This window comes from Caretta caretta, chromosome 12 (assembly GCF_965140235.1).
Source record: "Caretta caretta isolate rCarCar2 chromosome 12, rCarCar1.hap1, whole genome shotgun sequence".
In the NCBI taxonomy this organism is placed as follows: Eukaryota; Metazoa; Chordata; order Testudines; family Cheloniidae; genus Caretta; species Caretta caretta.
In genome coordinates, this window is record NC_134217.1 from 14,287,932 (window position 1) to 14,303,047 (window position 15,116).

Below are 15,116 nucleotides of genomic sequence, written 5' to 3' on the forward strand. Positions count from 1 at the left end.
TCCCCAATTTTTGCCCCAGATCCCTAAATGGCCCCCTCAAGGATTGAACTCACAACCCTGGGTTTAGCAGGCCAATGCTCAAACCACTGAGCTATCCCTCCCCCAAATGTTTACAGACATTTGGTCTCATGTTCACTCATTTAAGAGCAGAAACCACAGAATCAGAAACATCAATTTATATAAACTCAATAGCAATAAAAAACCCTCTGCCTTCACTAGTAAGTATCACTAATGTCAAAAAATATAATATTTTGGAGTTTAAAGCTATAATGGCACAGAAAAATCTTCAAAAGCAAAAAAAGAAAAATTATGAATACTGACCTGAGAGTCCTCATCTTTAAATGACCGCTGTGGAGTCTGCTTAGTATCAGACATTTCATCTGAAGACTCATTCTTTCTCTTCTGCTTTTTACCCAATGTGATTATAAGCTTGCTGTTTCAAAACAAAAATAAGACAATGTTAAGACAGACTGTTTATGCACTATTGTGCATTTTGTATTTAATGTCTGGGACACTGACCAGGACAAAATAACTTTAATTTCCTTACTCTTTTTACTACCAGTACCATAGAGTCCCACCACGTCACAAATGAGAGGAGAAACGTAGGCCTAATTCTACTGATTTTGCCACTGACTTCAGTGGGAGTGTAAGACTTGACTTTTTGTGATTACTTAAGAACAAGGAGGCAACTTTACAATAGTTAGCATTTGATACTACTCCTGATTAAATCCCCAAAGGCCTAGTGGAAACATCTGTATTTCTCTCCACAGGCAAATCTCTCATGTATTCCTCAACAGTGTTAATATTTTAATTGAAATGTTTAAAAGTAAATTTATGATAAGCAAATGTGGAGCTGAGTTGACAGGGTACTTTTAACTGCATAGAGAGCTACAATTTACCATACTTATCTCCTCCAAATTACAGTACCCCCTAGATGCCATAATTTCTCTCTCTCTGAAACATGGAACTTCTGATATCTTTACTCATACAAGAAACTTTAGTTTGACAACAACAGTTATACATTACACAATTTAAAAGCAAATCCTATAATATGCAAAATTCATAGCATCAAGTAAATTATTAGATGGTAAAAATATGAAACTGTGAAGTCTGACTTTTTGCAATTTCACAAAAGCAAAAATTTGAGAAGCCTAGGTTTATCAACAATGGTTTCATCAGCACTTCGGAGGACCAGAGCTGTGCGGCAAATTATAATTCTACATGAAAAATACTAATTATTTCTTAGTTTAAATTCTGAAATCACACAGAGAGGGGCAATATCATTAATATCATTATTTGTTTTTAATGATAGGGTGACAAAATACATGGGTTTTTTTCATTTTTGAAATCTGACAAGTGCTACTCTTCAAGTGTATTCTCAGAGGAATAATCACAGAGTGATTACAAGCAAACAATCATGAATAAAATGATGTCCTTAAATATATACTTTACATAATATAGATTTGATAATTGCATACTATGTTAACACTGAGAAAATTGCTTTAGCATACAAATATCTTCTCCCACTTCATGGCTCGGCCTAAAGACAAGACTTTGGCCTTTATTCACAGCCAGTAAAATTATTTTCATCAAAGCAGCCTGAAGAAAGTAAAACGCACTAAGCAAAAGGACTGACTAGCCTTCAGCCTCACGTTTTCTCCTAGGAAAAGGGCAAAATAAGACAGGCTGATCATAATAAATACATTACATCTCCAACAGTCCACAGAGAAAATACAAACCCCGAAATGCCAAACTACCAATTCACTACTGATAGTGTCAATACAATAGTTCCCAAAATACAAAGCACAGTTGCATTTCAGAAAGAGACCAACATTTTTCACCAATTATTAATATCCAACCAACAAAGCAAGAATTCTTACTGGGAGGGGGAAAAAGGCTTTTAACAAGTAGTTTTCTTTCTGCTATATAATTTTGATTTCTAGTAGAAACTGAAATGTACGCTTAAATTTAGTGGCAGTAAACATAGGTTGGGCAATTCTAAATTGAAGGGGAAGTGCTTGCACATGTCTGTGGGATAGAAATTGGCTCCTGGCTTCCCTCACACCTCTGCCCCATCATATATTCTTTCTGTTAATTCTTATATATAAAAAAAGTTATTTTTCATTATCTCAAGGAATAAATTTTAAAGAATCAACACACTGATTTTCATATTTTTTCTTCAAAAGTAGCTTGGTTTCTTCTCCCTTGTGAATACTAATGGTTGTCTATTAGCATTTATTCAAACTTGAGAAGCTGAACGAGGTAGTTTTGTTCTTCGATGAACTGACTTTTCCACAGTATTCTAGCTTCATTTTCCCTTAAAGCACAATCCTTCAGACCTCCATGGATCACCCAAACTTGTTAATTCAGGTTTCCTGATTGATTGCCAATTGGTGTCCGTTTTATGGAAAAGTGTTTGACTTGGTCACTGCAACGTATGGCCTAGTCTAGACTAGAACTTAAAGGTATGATATCGGCATGTTAACTAGGATATTTTAGAAGTACAGTGTAGACAAGGAATACTGCATATTACACATGCTAAACTGGTTACGTTAAAGCAGTGGTTCTCAACCAGGGGTACATATACGTCTGGGGGTAGACAAAGGTCCTTCCAGGGGTACATCAACTCATCTAGATATTTGCCTATTTTTACAAGCAGCTACTTAAAAAGCACTAGCTAAGTCAGTACAAACTAATATTTCATACAATTACTTGTTTATACTGCTCTATATACTATACACATGGTGTAAGTACAATATTTATATTCTATTGATTTATAATTCTATAGTAAAAATGAGAAAAAATTCTCAGTAATAGTGTGCTGTGATACTACCAGCTACCTTCGAGACACCACTGACTTCCTGAGGAAACTTCAATCCATCGGTGATCTTCCTGATAACACCATCCTGGCTACTATGGATGTAGAAGCCCTCTACACCAACATTCCACACAAAGATGGACTACAAGCCGTCAAGAACACTATCCCCGATAATGTCACGGCTAACCTGGTGCCTGAACTTTGTGACTTTGTCCTTACCCATAACTATTTCACATTTGGGGACAATGTATACCTTCAGATCAGCGGCACTGCTATGGGTACCCGCATGGCCCCACAGTATGCCAACATTTTTATGGCTGATTTAGAACAACGCTTCCTCAGCTCTCGTCCCCTAAAGCCCCTACTCTACTTGCGCTATATTGATGACATCTTCATCATCTGGACCCATGGAAAAGAAGCCCTTGAGGAATTCCACCATGATTTCAACAATTTCCATCCCACCACCAACCTCAGCCTGGTCCAGTCCACTCAAGAGAACCACTTCCTGGACACTACAGTGCTAATAAACAATGGCCACATAAACACCACCCTATACCGGAAACCTACTGACCGCTATTCCTACCTGCATGCCTCCAGCTTTCACCCTGACCACACCACACGATCCATCGTCTACAGCCAAGCTCTGCGATACAACCGCATTTGCTCCAACCCCTCAGACAGAGACAAACACCTACAAGATCTCTGTCAAGCTTTCTTACAACTACAATACCCACCTGCAGAAGTAAAGAAACAGATTGATAGAGCCAGAAGAGTTCCCAGAAGTTACCTACTACAGGACAGGCCCAACAAAGAAAATAACAGAACGCCACTAGTGGTCACCTTCAGCCCCCAACTAAAACCCCTCCAACGCATTATTAAGAATCTACAACCTATCCTAAAGGATGACCCAACACTCTCACAAGTCTTGGGAGACAGGCCAGTCCTTGCCTACAGACAGCCCCGCAACCTGAAGCAAATACTCACCAACAACCACATACCACACAACAGAACCACTAACCCAGGAACTTATCCTTGCAACAAAGCCCGTTGCCAATTGTGCCCACATATCTATTCAGGGGACACCATCATAGGGCCTAATAACATCAGCCACACTATCAGAGGCTCGTTCACCTGCACATCCACCAATGTGATATATGCCATCATGTGCCAGCAATGCCCCTCTGCCATGTACATTGGTCAAACTGGACAGTCTCTACGTAAAAGAATAAATGGACACAAATCAGATGTCAAGAATTATAACATTCATAAACCAGTCGGAGAACACTTCAATCTCTCTGGTCACGCAATCACAGACATGAAGGTCGCTATCTTAAAACAAAAAAACTTCAAATCCAGACTCCAGCGAGAAACTGCTGAATTGGAATTCATTTGCAAATTGGATACTATTAATTTAGGCTTAAATAGAGACTGGGAGTGGCTAAGTCATTATGCAAGGTAGCCTGTTTCCTCTTGTTTTTTTCTACCCCCCCTCCCCCCAGATGTTCTGGTTTAACTTGGATTTAAACTTGGAGAGTGGTCAGTTTAGATGAGCTATTACCAGCAGGAGAGTGAGTTTGTGTGTGTATGGGAGTGGGGGGGGATGTGAGAAAACCTGGATTTGTGCAGGAAATAGCTCAACTTGATTATGTAAAGAGTTGTCACTTTGGATGGGCTAGCACCAGCAGGAGAGTGAATTTGTGTGGAGGGTGAGAAAACCTGGATTTGTGCTGGAAATGGCCCACCTGATGATCACTTTAGATAAGCTATTACCAGCAGGACAGTGGGGTGGGAGGAGGTATTGTTTCATATTCTCTGTGTATATATAAAGTCTGCTACAGTTTCCACGGTATGCATCTGATGAAGTGAGCTGTAGCTCACGAAAGCTCATGCTCAAATAAATTGGTTAGTCTCTAAGGTGCCACAAGTACTCCTTTTCTTTTTGTGATACTTCTGTATTTTTATGTCTGACTTTGTAAGCAAGTAGTTTTTCAGTGAGGTGAAAGTTGGGCGTATGCAAGACAAATCAGACTCTGGAAAGGGGTATAGTAGTCTGGAAAGGTTGAGAGCCACTGAGTTGGCGCCTTGACTCCCCTCTAGGCTTTTACTAGACCATTTTATCATGTTAAAGGCAGGCTTGTCCACACCAGACTTCTAAAACATGTTATAACATGAGCCATCAAGCCTTTAAATCCTAGTCTAGATGATTTAGGATTGTAAAGAATGTAAAAGTACTTGGGGAAATCCATGAGGTCAGAACAGTCTAAACGTCTAATTCTGCCAGCCTCATGTTGAGTAGTACCTTGCTCCACAAACAGTCCCATCAATTTCAATAACCCAGATTGTCCCTCTTAGATTTACATGTGGAAGAGACACTCTGCACACTGATCTCCCAATCCCATGCTGAAGTGGGATGGATGACAACTGCCACCTGGACACTGTCGTCCCCCCGTCCCATATAGACTCCAAGGAGACTACTCCATGGATAGGTGAGGAGACTGGGAGTGCGGATGGGTTTTGTTTTGTTTTTACAGTGGGATGTTGGAGTGGTCTGGGAAGCCACAGCCATGGATACTCCCAGATAGTGAAGCTCTGTTGGAGCTGTGCTGCCAAACAACCAAGAAGGGAGGAGCCAGGTGGGGCTGGATCTGGTGCAAAAGCACAGAAGTGTCTTTCTTTGTGAATCCCTCAGCATCTGCCAGGGATTTGGGGGCAATTGGGCTAACAGCCCATAGGATAACACACACATCACAGAGCAGAGTCAAAACAGATTGAATATTTTTACACATTTATCTACATAGTCTTAACAACCAATCTTGTTTTGTAGCCACATGTTTTTCACCTGTCTTTCAGTAGACTCTTAGAGATAAGAACATTATATTTTTGTACTTTCATGGAAATCAACATTCTGAAACTAATTTTAATCACTTGGTCAGCTAATACCAAAGAAACACACTTGTTTCTTTTCTCTTCACAGAAGTGACCAACTGAGATGATTTGCTCTTGTTCACTGTTTGGGACATTTGGGACAGAAGAAGAGAAGAGTAGTAAGCAATGCAGGCTCAAATTCATAAACAATCAGTTTGCCCTGGTGGCAGTCAGAAGACCAGGCACTGGTTGAAAAACAGGAATCCTACAAACTCCAGTAAATTTCCTGAAGAAATGGCTAAACATATAGACCCACCATCTTCTAGCAGGCATTCCTTCACATGCACATTAACTCTCCTGTAAAATGAGCACTGTAGCTACTAAGTGGGATGGCTGTCAGAGACCTTGTTAGGAATAAGTCCTATGTCACTTGGATTTTATAACACCATGCTTGGGGTTCATGTCCTGCTGTGGTTATTTATTTTGGAAGTTGTTTGTTGTTCAAGGAAGATATTGTCTCTTTCTCCAACCCATACTTGGCAGAGGCGGTCAAAGGTTCCTCATCCCCTGCCTATCGCTGAAGGAACTAGTCGTCTGGGTGGAGGAAGAGCAATATTGCTGAGTTACAACTGAGTAAGTGTGGGCAGGTTCTATTAGAAGGATGGAATTTGTGGGCCATTTCTAACCATGAGCCAAAAATGGAATGTCAGGATTTAGCAAACACATGAGCAGTTGTGATCTCTTCTGTTGTACATGGACATTATATGGGAACAATTTGGCTGGATTACTGTAACATACTTTATGTAAGACTGCTATTGAATATCATCCCAAGTGGCAACTACAGCAGAATACAGAAGGCATACTTACATGTCCATACTCCAGGAACTCCACAACGGCTGCTAGTTATCCAGCATAACCACTTCAAATTCTTATTAGTATTTGAACGCTTAAATATTGGATCAGAGTATTAGAATGACCATGTGTTTCTTCACATCCCATTTTGATATATCAGATTAAACAAGACCAAAACTAACAACTCATATAGTATTACATCCAGAGAATGAAAGACCTAAGATTTTCTGTCAAAGGTCTGTGATTCAGGAATGTTCTATCAGTGAAGTCAGAATACATCTATTGCATACCTCCAGGTGACAAAGATAATTTTTTTCTTTTACTTATTTGGGGTGATAATGTTTTACATTTGGGTTGCACCACATAGGAATGGCTGTATAATTTAGGATATATTTGAAGAGTTAATAATGAATAAGGCAAAATCCCCCTTAGTTCTTTTTAGGGCACACAACAATGCAGTTTATGATAACAAAAGGAAATTCTGAACATAAGAATTACTGTGCTAGATGTGACATTAGTTAAAAAGAACTTTACAAAATTATGTGTACAATATGATGATGAAGGTAACCTCAATATTTCTTGGGGAATTTAATTTCTTAATGGTCTTGTCCTGTACCTCATCACAGCATCACTGAAGCTTTTCATTAGCCTCCCATGCTATCCAGAGTTTAACTATATGTATGAGAGCATGGCTGTAATGGAGTTACAAAATATAAATGTCAGGTTTGGTTTTTTTTTAAGCAAATAAACAGCACAGAATTCATTACACCTATGACAGAAAAATGCACTTATTGACATTAATGTTTATTGTCTCCATAGTGGAATTCCACATTTAATCACCAGGGAAGCCCATAATAAATAGATGTGAAGTCAGAGCAAAAGCAAAGGGAAAATTAAATCAAATCCTTAACACCTTGCTGAAAACCTAGAATAAGGAAATGGTTTTGCTGTCATCAGATTGTTACTGTACAATAAGCATGTCAATTCACTGCTAATTAACTAGATTCCATAACCAACCCATAAAACAATTTACTTGAAGATCATCAACCAAATTAATTTTGGTAATCCTAAATTAGTAAACTCTCATGTACTCCTGTGGATACTGTATTACAATAACAAATGGAACTTACTCATTTATCTCAAGTAACATTTATCCAATTAACTAGACATGGAATGTAATTGATTTAGAACCTGATTCAGTGCCCACTAAATGCAATGGGAGACCGTCCATTGCCTTCAGTGAGGGCACTGGATCAGGCCCTTTATTCCCCTACTTCAAAGGTGATATAATCTGTCTAGGAGCAGGCGTTCTCAAACTTCATTGCACCACGATTGCACCTAGAAGGGTCGTATAGACACCTGAGCCCACCCAAGCCCCACCACCCTGCATGGCAAGGGCCAAAGCCAAAGGGCATTAGCCACTAGTGGGGGGCCTGTAACTTAAGCCCTGACACCCAGGGCTGAAGCCTTCAGGCTTTGGCTTAAGTGCCGGGCAGTGGGGCTCGGGCTTCAACTTCAGCCCCGGAAGGTGAGGCTGCAACTCCAGGCCCTAGCAAGTCTAATGCCAGCCCTGGTGACCCCATAAAATGAGCTCACGACCCACTTTGGGGTTCCAACCCATAGTTTGAGAACCGCTGGTCTAGAGGTAGATCCTTAAAATTTATATCTAACCGTGGTAAAAAAGGCTTTAAAGGTAGAAAAATTCACACTGTTGAACTTTGAATGGCAGAAGTGTAACATCCAGAAGCTGTTACGAAAGTTTTATAAAGGTCTACATTAAGACCCAAATGACATCCCAAATTATGTTTATTAATTTAACAAGAAAAACAGATGGTTCTCCGACTCTGGAGAAAGTGTGACCTGGAACTCATTCCTTTTTGCACATCAACAATTAGCAAATTCCAATCAGTTAAACCTGGGGAAACTCATTAACCATCACGGGCATTGCACAAGGAATCACTCAGGACAGAATATGATCCTCAGAACTTTTATGAGCCACTCAGTATTCAGAAAAACAGACCCAGTTTGACACACTGAATTTGCATCTCCGGTACTTGGAATAAAACAATTTTTATTTGTAAATTGAGACTATTTGATATAGAAATAATTGAGAAACAAACATGGGACCCTCACAATGTCTTTTTTTGGGAATGACTTTTCAAAGTGGAACTGCTTTTTAAAAAACACAATTACAACTTCTTAAATACACATGACCCAGTCAGTTCCTGCCACTGCTGTTTACCTTTATTAAAATGTCAATTACATTTTTATCTGTTAGGGGAGTAGTCTCCATTGCATCCCATATTAGGTGACATACCATGTCCCCCCCTCCAGGAGATAAATGGTTTTATTTCTTGGTTTCTTCACATTGTAAATTTTTATTTAGTGTGCTTGGATTTTAGGATGGTGAGGGCCTTGTCAGAGAAAACATGTATTTTTGTCTCCTAATTTCCCCCCAGAATAATGAAGTTTGAAATCCCAGTGAGAGAAATTTAATATCAATGTTCTCTCCCAATTTTGGATGATCTGGACATATCCGAAAAATTTTATTCCTACGAGAAAACCAAAAGTTTTCAGTTATATTTCAGGCTTTTTCCCCCACACTATGCACCTACACCTGCAAACATATCACATGAGCTCATAGTACTTAAAACAGTGAGTAGTCCTATTAAGCTTGATTATTAATTATATTATGATGATTAAGCTGGAATTTTCAAAAGGGGCTTACAGGAATTAGGTACCCAGTTCCCACTGGACTTTCCTCTAACTACCGTGGGCCACTCTGCAAATCCTATCCTTCCATTTATTTTGCAGTAATTGCTCATCACTGTACAAAAACACAGGAAGAAACAAATCCTGCCCTGAAGAGCTCACATGGGACAGTGTATGAGCTTGAGTTGGCTTTAATGAAATGTGATTTTTTTTTTTAATTTGTATGTTTTGCTAACAAACTCTCCTGATTCTTAAATGTCCTTATATTGATTTGGTAAACTTTTCAAGCAAGCTTTTGTTAATTATAGGATTTAATTTTTTTAGAAGATTAAAATAAAGTTAAAAATAGATATTATATCAACATGAGGTTATTATCTACTCTCCAGCCTCACTTTTCAACTAATGAAAATCTGAATTACATTAAAAACAGGATTTTGGTCCCATAACTAATTGCTTTTAGGAAAATATTTTAAGAACAGTCATTTTATTAGTTCTAGATATTATTTTTGTTATTATAATGGTAACAATTGTTCCACTGCTGGCAAGGGATCTAGCAGGATTTCCATTATGAACCCATATAATGTACGGAATTAAACATTCCCTGTGTTTAAAATTGCCACGTCAGATCTTTGCCAAACATTTTTCTCTCTCGTATCACTATTTTTACTTTATATTTTATTTATATATTACATATTATAAAATATGTTTAAAGAACACAAACTTTGGTTGAAAAATTAAGCACTTGAAAGTTAGGAAAAGCCATATTTACAGCTGCCTGTGCAAATCTACAAATACTATATATGTAATTTTAACAATCCCTCAACATCTATCATCAGCAGGCTTGAACCTTAAACCTTCATCGTTGCAGCATACAATGCTACCATTTCAGTTATTAGACATTAATTAGCAGCAGGAGACAGTTATCACAGAGGGGGAACTGCCAGTAGGGCAATATGCAGCATCTGGGTGGGAGTGGGGGTGGGGAGGTGTTACTGAGGGGGAGGCTCTATCGTTGCAGGAATTGGGGGGGCTCCTGCCTCAGGTGGCATGCATATACGAGGGCATACACCAGTGGAGGCATATGCTAGATGCAGTGGTGGGGAACTTAACCCAGCTCTCTTCTTTGCCCACCACCTCCCCTGCTGTAGCTGCTCCCAGATTTCCCCAGAACAGAATGTACGCCTGCTGCAGCAGCAGCAAAATCCCAGCCTTGAAACTTTTGTGTTATTTTGGAGAGCTGCCAACATTTTTTCTGAGGAATACAAATGAGAGAAGGGAAAGAAGAATTACTCACCTTGTGCAGTAACGACGATTCTTTGAGACGTGTCCCCCTTTGGGTGCGCCACTGTAGCTTGTTTCCTTGCAATGCTGCCAGAGAACTTCGCAGCAGTGTCCATTTTGCCCGCGCATGCTATGTCTCCCCCATGCCTCACCACAAGGCTAAACCAGCACGCACGGGGTAACCCACCTTCATGCCTTCTCTACCGCAAAGTCCCTGACAAGAATTCTCAAGTAGAGGGGAGGAGGGTGGGTTGTGAAGCTCCCATAGGGACACACGTCTTGAAGAACCATTGTTACTGCTCAAAGTGAGTAACAACAACTTCTTTTTCTTCTTCAAGTAGTGTCCCTGTGGGTGCTCCATTGTAGGTGACTCCCAAGCAGTATCCTCACTGGACGGCTGGGGCTTCGGAGTCAAATCTGTTACGAATGACAATAACGTGGAGCCAAATATGGCATCAGAGGTGGACTCCCCAGTAATCACATAATGTTCTGCAAAGGTATGGACTGACGCCCAGGTTGCCCCTCTACAGATTTCTGAGACAGGGACATTCTTGAGGAAGGTGACAGGGGACCAATCTTCTGCAGAGAGTGCGAATATCAGCTGGAGGTGTCATGTTGCAAACCTGATAACATTGTTTAATACAGCTGGAGAAGCATTTGGAGAGTCTCTGGGTGGATATTGTTGAGCCCCGGGATCTCTCCGCAACAGAAAGGAAAAGTTTACAAGACTTCCTAAAATCCTTCGTCCTATTCAGGAAAAAGGCTAGGTCTCTCCTGACATCTACTATATGTATAGTATAGCCTCCCTGTTATCACAGTGAGGCTTGTGGGAAACGCAACAGTTCCATAACTTTAGTGCTTCTACGCAAAGGGAGGACGACCTGGCTCTTCCCGGCGGTCAGGAAGGAACTGAGGGGGGTTAGCCTGCATGCACTAGTTAGCCTTGTAGAGGGACACAAGGGGCAATAGTGTCTGTTCATCTAGCACATGTGCTGCTACCAAAATTCGCTGATTAGCAGCACAGGGACGCAAGCGCACTTACAGTGGAGCATCCTTAGGGACACTACTCAAAGAAGAAGAATGATTTTTAACAATTTATATCTCAGCAAAATCAACATTGAAATCATGAGATAAAGAAATGGCAGTTGGAAACAACAGAGGTATGAGAAACTTCTCAAAGACCAGACCATAATAAATAATAATAATAAAAAAATGGAAAGAACATGACAAACTATAGGAGTTACTACCAGCTCCCCCTACAATAAAGACAAGATCTAAAAGAACTACTACTTAATTTAGTGTTCAACTTTAAAGCAGTCTGATTTTCTGAAACTATTTAGCAACCACAATCTGAACATTAGGCCCCTTGAAGGTGCCCCAGACAACAATTACTAGGCACGTTAGAAATTTTTTGTCATTTGTCACATATATATGCATGCACACACGCACACTTACTAACTAAAATGGAAGCAGCAACCATTATTGTTAAGACTGCTCAAGAATGTCCATTCTAGGCTTGTTTTCAGTTACTCATAGATTTTCAAAACTTCAGTATTTGTGCTAAAATTTTTTTGCCATGGTCTCTGCCTGACAGTGCATTTTTATGGATATTTTCAGCAGAAAATGTTTAAATAATTTCTGAGTAGATGGAGAGTGAAAAAAATTAATATTTATGGTTCTGATTGTGCAAACACATATATGCTTAATATTAAGCATGTACACAGTCTCATTGAAGTGAATGGAACTACCCATGTGCTTGAAATTAGACATATATGTGTCAGATTTCACAGGACTGGGGCCTAAATTAATACACAGTAGTTGTACATGCATTTTATGCTTCTTGTTGACAATTCACTGCCACCGTGTTATGGTTCTTGTGTGTAAAAAGCAGACATGACATTCTGATAGAAAGTTCTGCACATTCTTATTTCCCTGCTCAACACACACTTCATGCAGAAAAGCAAGCTTATAATCATATTAATTCACTAGTTCATAATTTCAAAATTAGGATATGCACCATTAAGGCTGGTTTCAGAGTAGCAGCCGTGTTAGTCTGTATTCACAAAAAGAAAAGGAGTACTTGTGGCACCTTAGAGACTAACCAATTTATTTGAGCATAAGCTTTCATGAGCTGAAATTTTAACAAGATAAACCATGGATACAGTTTCAGTTGTAATTCTGAACGTTCTTACTTTGTTTACATTAAGTTAGTCTTCTTCATACAACAGCAACTTTCATTTGTATAACTCAGTTCATCCAGAAGGATCAGAAAGTGCTCTACAAGCAAACTATACAGAGATCACTCCATCCACCAGTAAAACCCAGCCACCTCTGGAGTACAACACAGGTCTTTAACAGCACACAGTAATAGTACACAACAGAATAATATAGGAAAGTAACTAGCTCCATAAAATAATTAAACTATTTGTGGTTGCAATTAATAAACATGCTGAGGTTACCAGACCCATTAATGATAAAGTTTCTAAACTGTAAAGCATAGTTAGACAAATTCCTTTTTCATTTTTAAATGTCAAATTACTAAAAGTCTACTGGAGTAAATGGGAGTCTTTTAGGTGACTTCAATATACTCTGAATTGGGTCCAAAATAACCAAAATTAAATGTATTATATTTTTGAGTACTACACTACTGTAAATTTGGATTTTACCTGTCATGAAATCTTACTTGAAAATGAATCCATACCGTCATGGATAGAACAATGTCATGTGAACTGAAAACTGACTGATGAACTGTAAACAAAGGGTAATGACAACTTATTTATTTATTTTGATTTATACAATAAGAAGGGGGAAAGTCTGGTGTGGTATACCACACGGATTAGTTTTAGATAAGGTCTTATTAAATACATTAATTAATGACCCAAAAAGGGGAGTAAACAGCATGCTACTGACATTCACTGATAATATTAAACTGGAAGGAGTTGCTAATACTAGTGAAAAGAAAGATTAAAAATCAGGGCAAAACACAACCGAATGTGATTCAACTTGGAAAGCTGTGAGTTCATACAGCCTGAAAAAAGATTCAAACACACAAGTTATTAAACAGATGGGAGAAACCTGGAAAGTAATGATGCCGAAAGAGACCGGGGTAACAGTGGGTGTCAAAAAGGAAGGGAATTATTCAGTGTGGTTCACCAACAAATTTAGGGAAGAAATTAAGCCCAAGAAAATTTAGGTTGAAAAAAAAAAAAAAAATCAGGAAGTTTCATCAGATTGTTATTCATAATGTTGTGGAATAGCCTCCCAAGGTAATTGGAACATTTAAGAACTAGATGGCACAAAATTCTAGATAATGTACAACAGGGATTAACTTTACATTTTCAGGGAGATTAACTGGATGACCTAAAAAGGACATTTCCATATCTGTCATCTGAGGATATAATACCAAATTCAAGCACAGATAAAGTCATTGATTTAATATCACTATTCTTACCCAAAAAAAAAAAAAAAAAAAGCATATTTTGGGGGAGGAGGGGGGACACACAAATGGTCACGACTTCTGTTTTAAACTTTGTTTGAAAGTTAATACCTCAAATTATACACTGTCTTTTAAGACCACAATGGAGGAATGGGTCAGTAGTAAATCAGAGGCAGGAGTGCCACCTACCGAAGCCCTAGCAACACTTTCTACAACACCTTAAACATCCTGTGCAGTTTTCCCACCAAGATATTGACACATCTTGACCCTGCTAAACTTGCAAAATTTCAAGGGATGACAGAACAAGTGTGCATGGATGCAGAATACACAGTAATTAAAATAAATAAATAAATAAAATGTGATTGCAAGTTCTCTGTTACATCTTCTGGTCTACACCACAGTTTCTCAGGCATCTGCATTAATGTTTGTTTGCAAATATGCTAATTAGATGTCCAGTTTCTCTCTATATAGTATCATGGATCTCATCTCAAAAGAAATGCTGAGACTGATAAAAAATAGCATTGATAATACATCAAATAAAATTTAAAAACTCAAACCAAAAGGCAACTTAATAAACAAAAACAGATGGGTTCAAGATAGTTAGAGGAAGAATATCTATGATTAATAAGCAGTTTCTGTTCCAGTCAAATGTTTGCAATTTGAAGGGAGTTAAAAGGAAATTTTAGCCTACTTACCCAATTTTTGTTTTGTCTTTAATTTTGGATGAGGAACCAGTTTTAGTTTTTTTGCTCTCCTTGTCCTTTGGTTTGGATTTAATTTTTCTACCTTTCTTTTCCTCTCTTCCTTCAGCCGAAACACTGGGAAAGTTTTCAGGGCTCATTACTCGTGGAATGTTTCTCTCCCCTCTCTCTTTTGCTTTTGCGATTGCCTCCGATATTATGCGATTAGCCTTCTCCTGCTTACTTTCCGATTCTACTTTTTTCTTCTGTTTCTTTTCCGACATTGCCCTCACCTGGGTATTCTGCAATTTAGTATATGTCCCTGAAACATCAGTCTTCTTGGAGGAAGGAGGCTGGAAGAATAAAAACATTTTTTAAAGAAAATAAATATATTTCAAAATAAATTTGCAAATACTGTTCACCGAGTTCTACAGCAAAGTCAAGAATACATATAAACGCAATAAACAAGGAA

At 38.7% G+C, this 15,116-nt stretch overlaps 1 protein-coding gene across 15 annotated transcripts in view; it reads right to left on the bottom strand.

Moving 5' to 3' along the window:
• CHD9 (chromodomain helicase DNA binding protein 9) overlaps nt 1–15,116 on the bottom strand; it is a 191,683-nt gene that overhangs the window by 109,896 nt on the left and 66,671 nt on the right. For all 15 annotated transcript variants that reach the window (XM_075118360.1, XM_075118359.1, XM_075118357.1 and 12 more), the window contains 2 exons: nt 14,660–14,997; nt 322–433 (listed from right to left, as the gene is read on the bottom strand). In XM_075118360.1, coding sequence (XP_074974461.1) covers nt 322–433; nt 14,660–14,997 — 450 coding nt within the window. The remainder of the gene's footprint in view (nt 1–321; nt 434–14,659; nt 14,998–15,116) is intronic.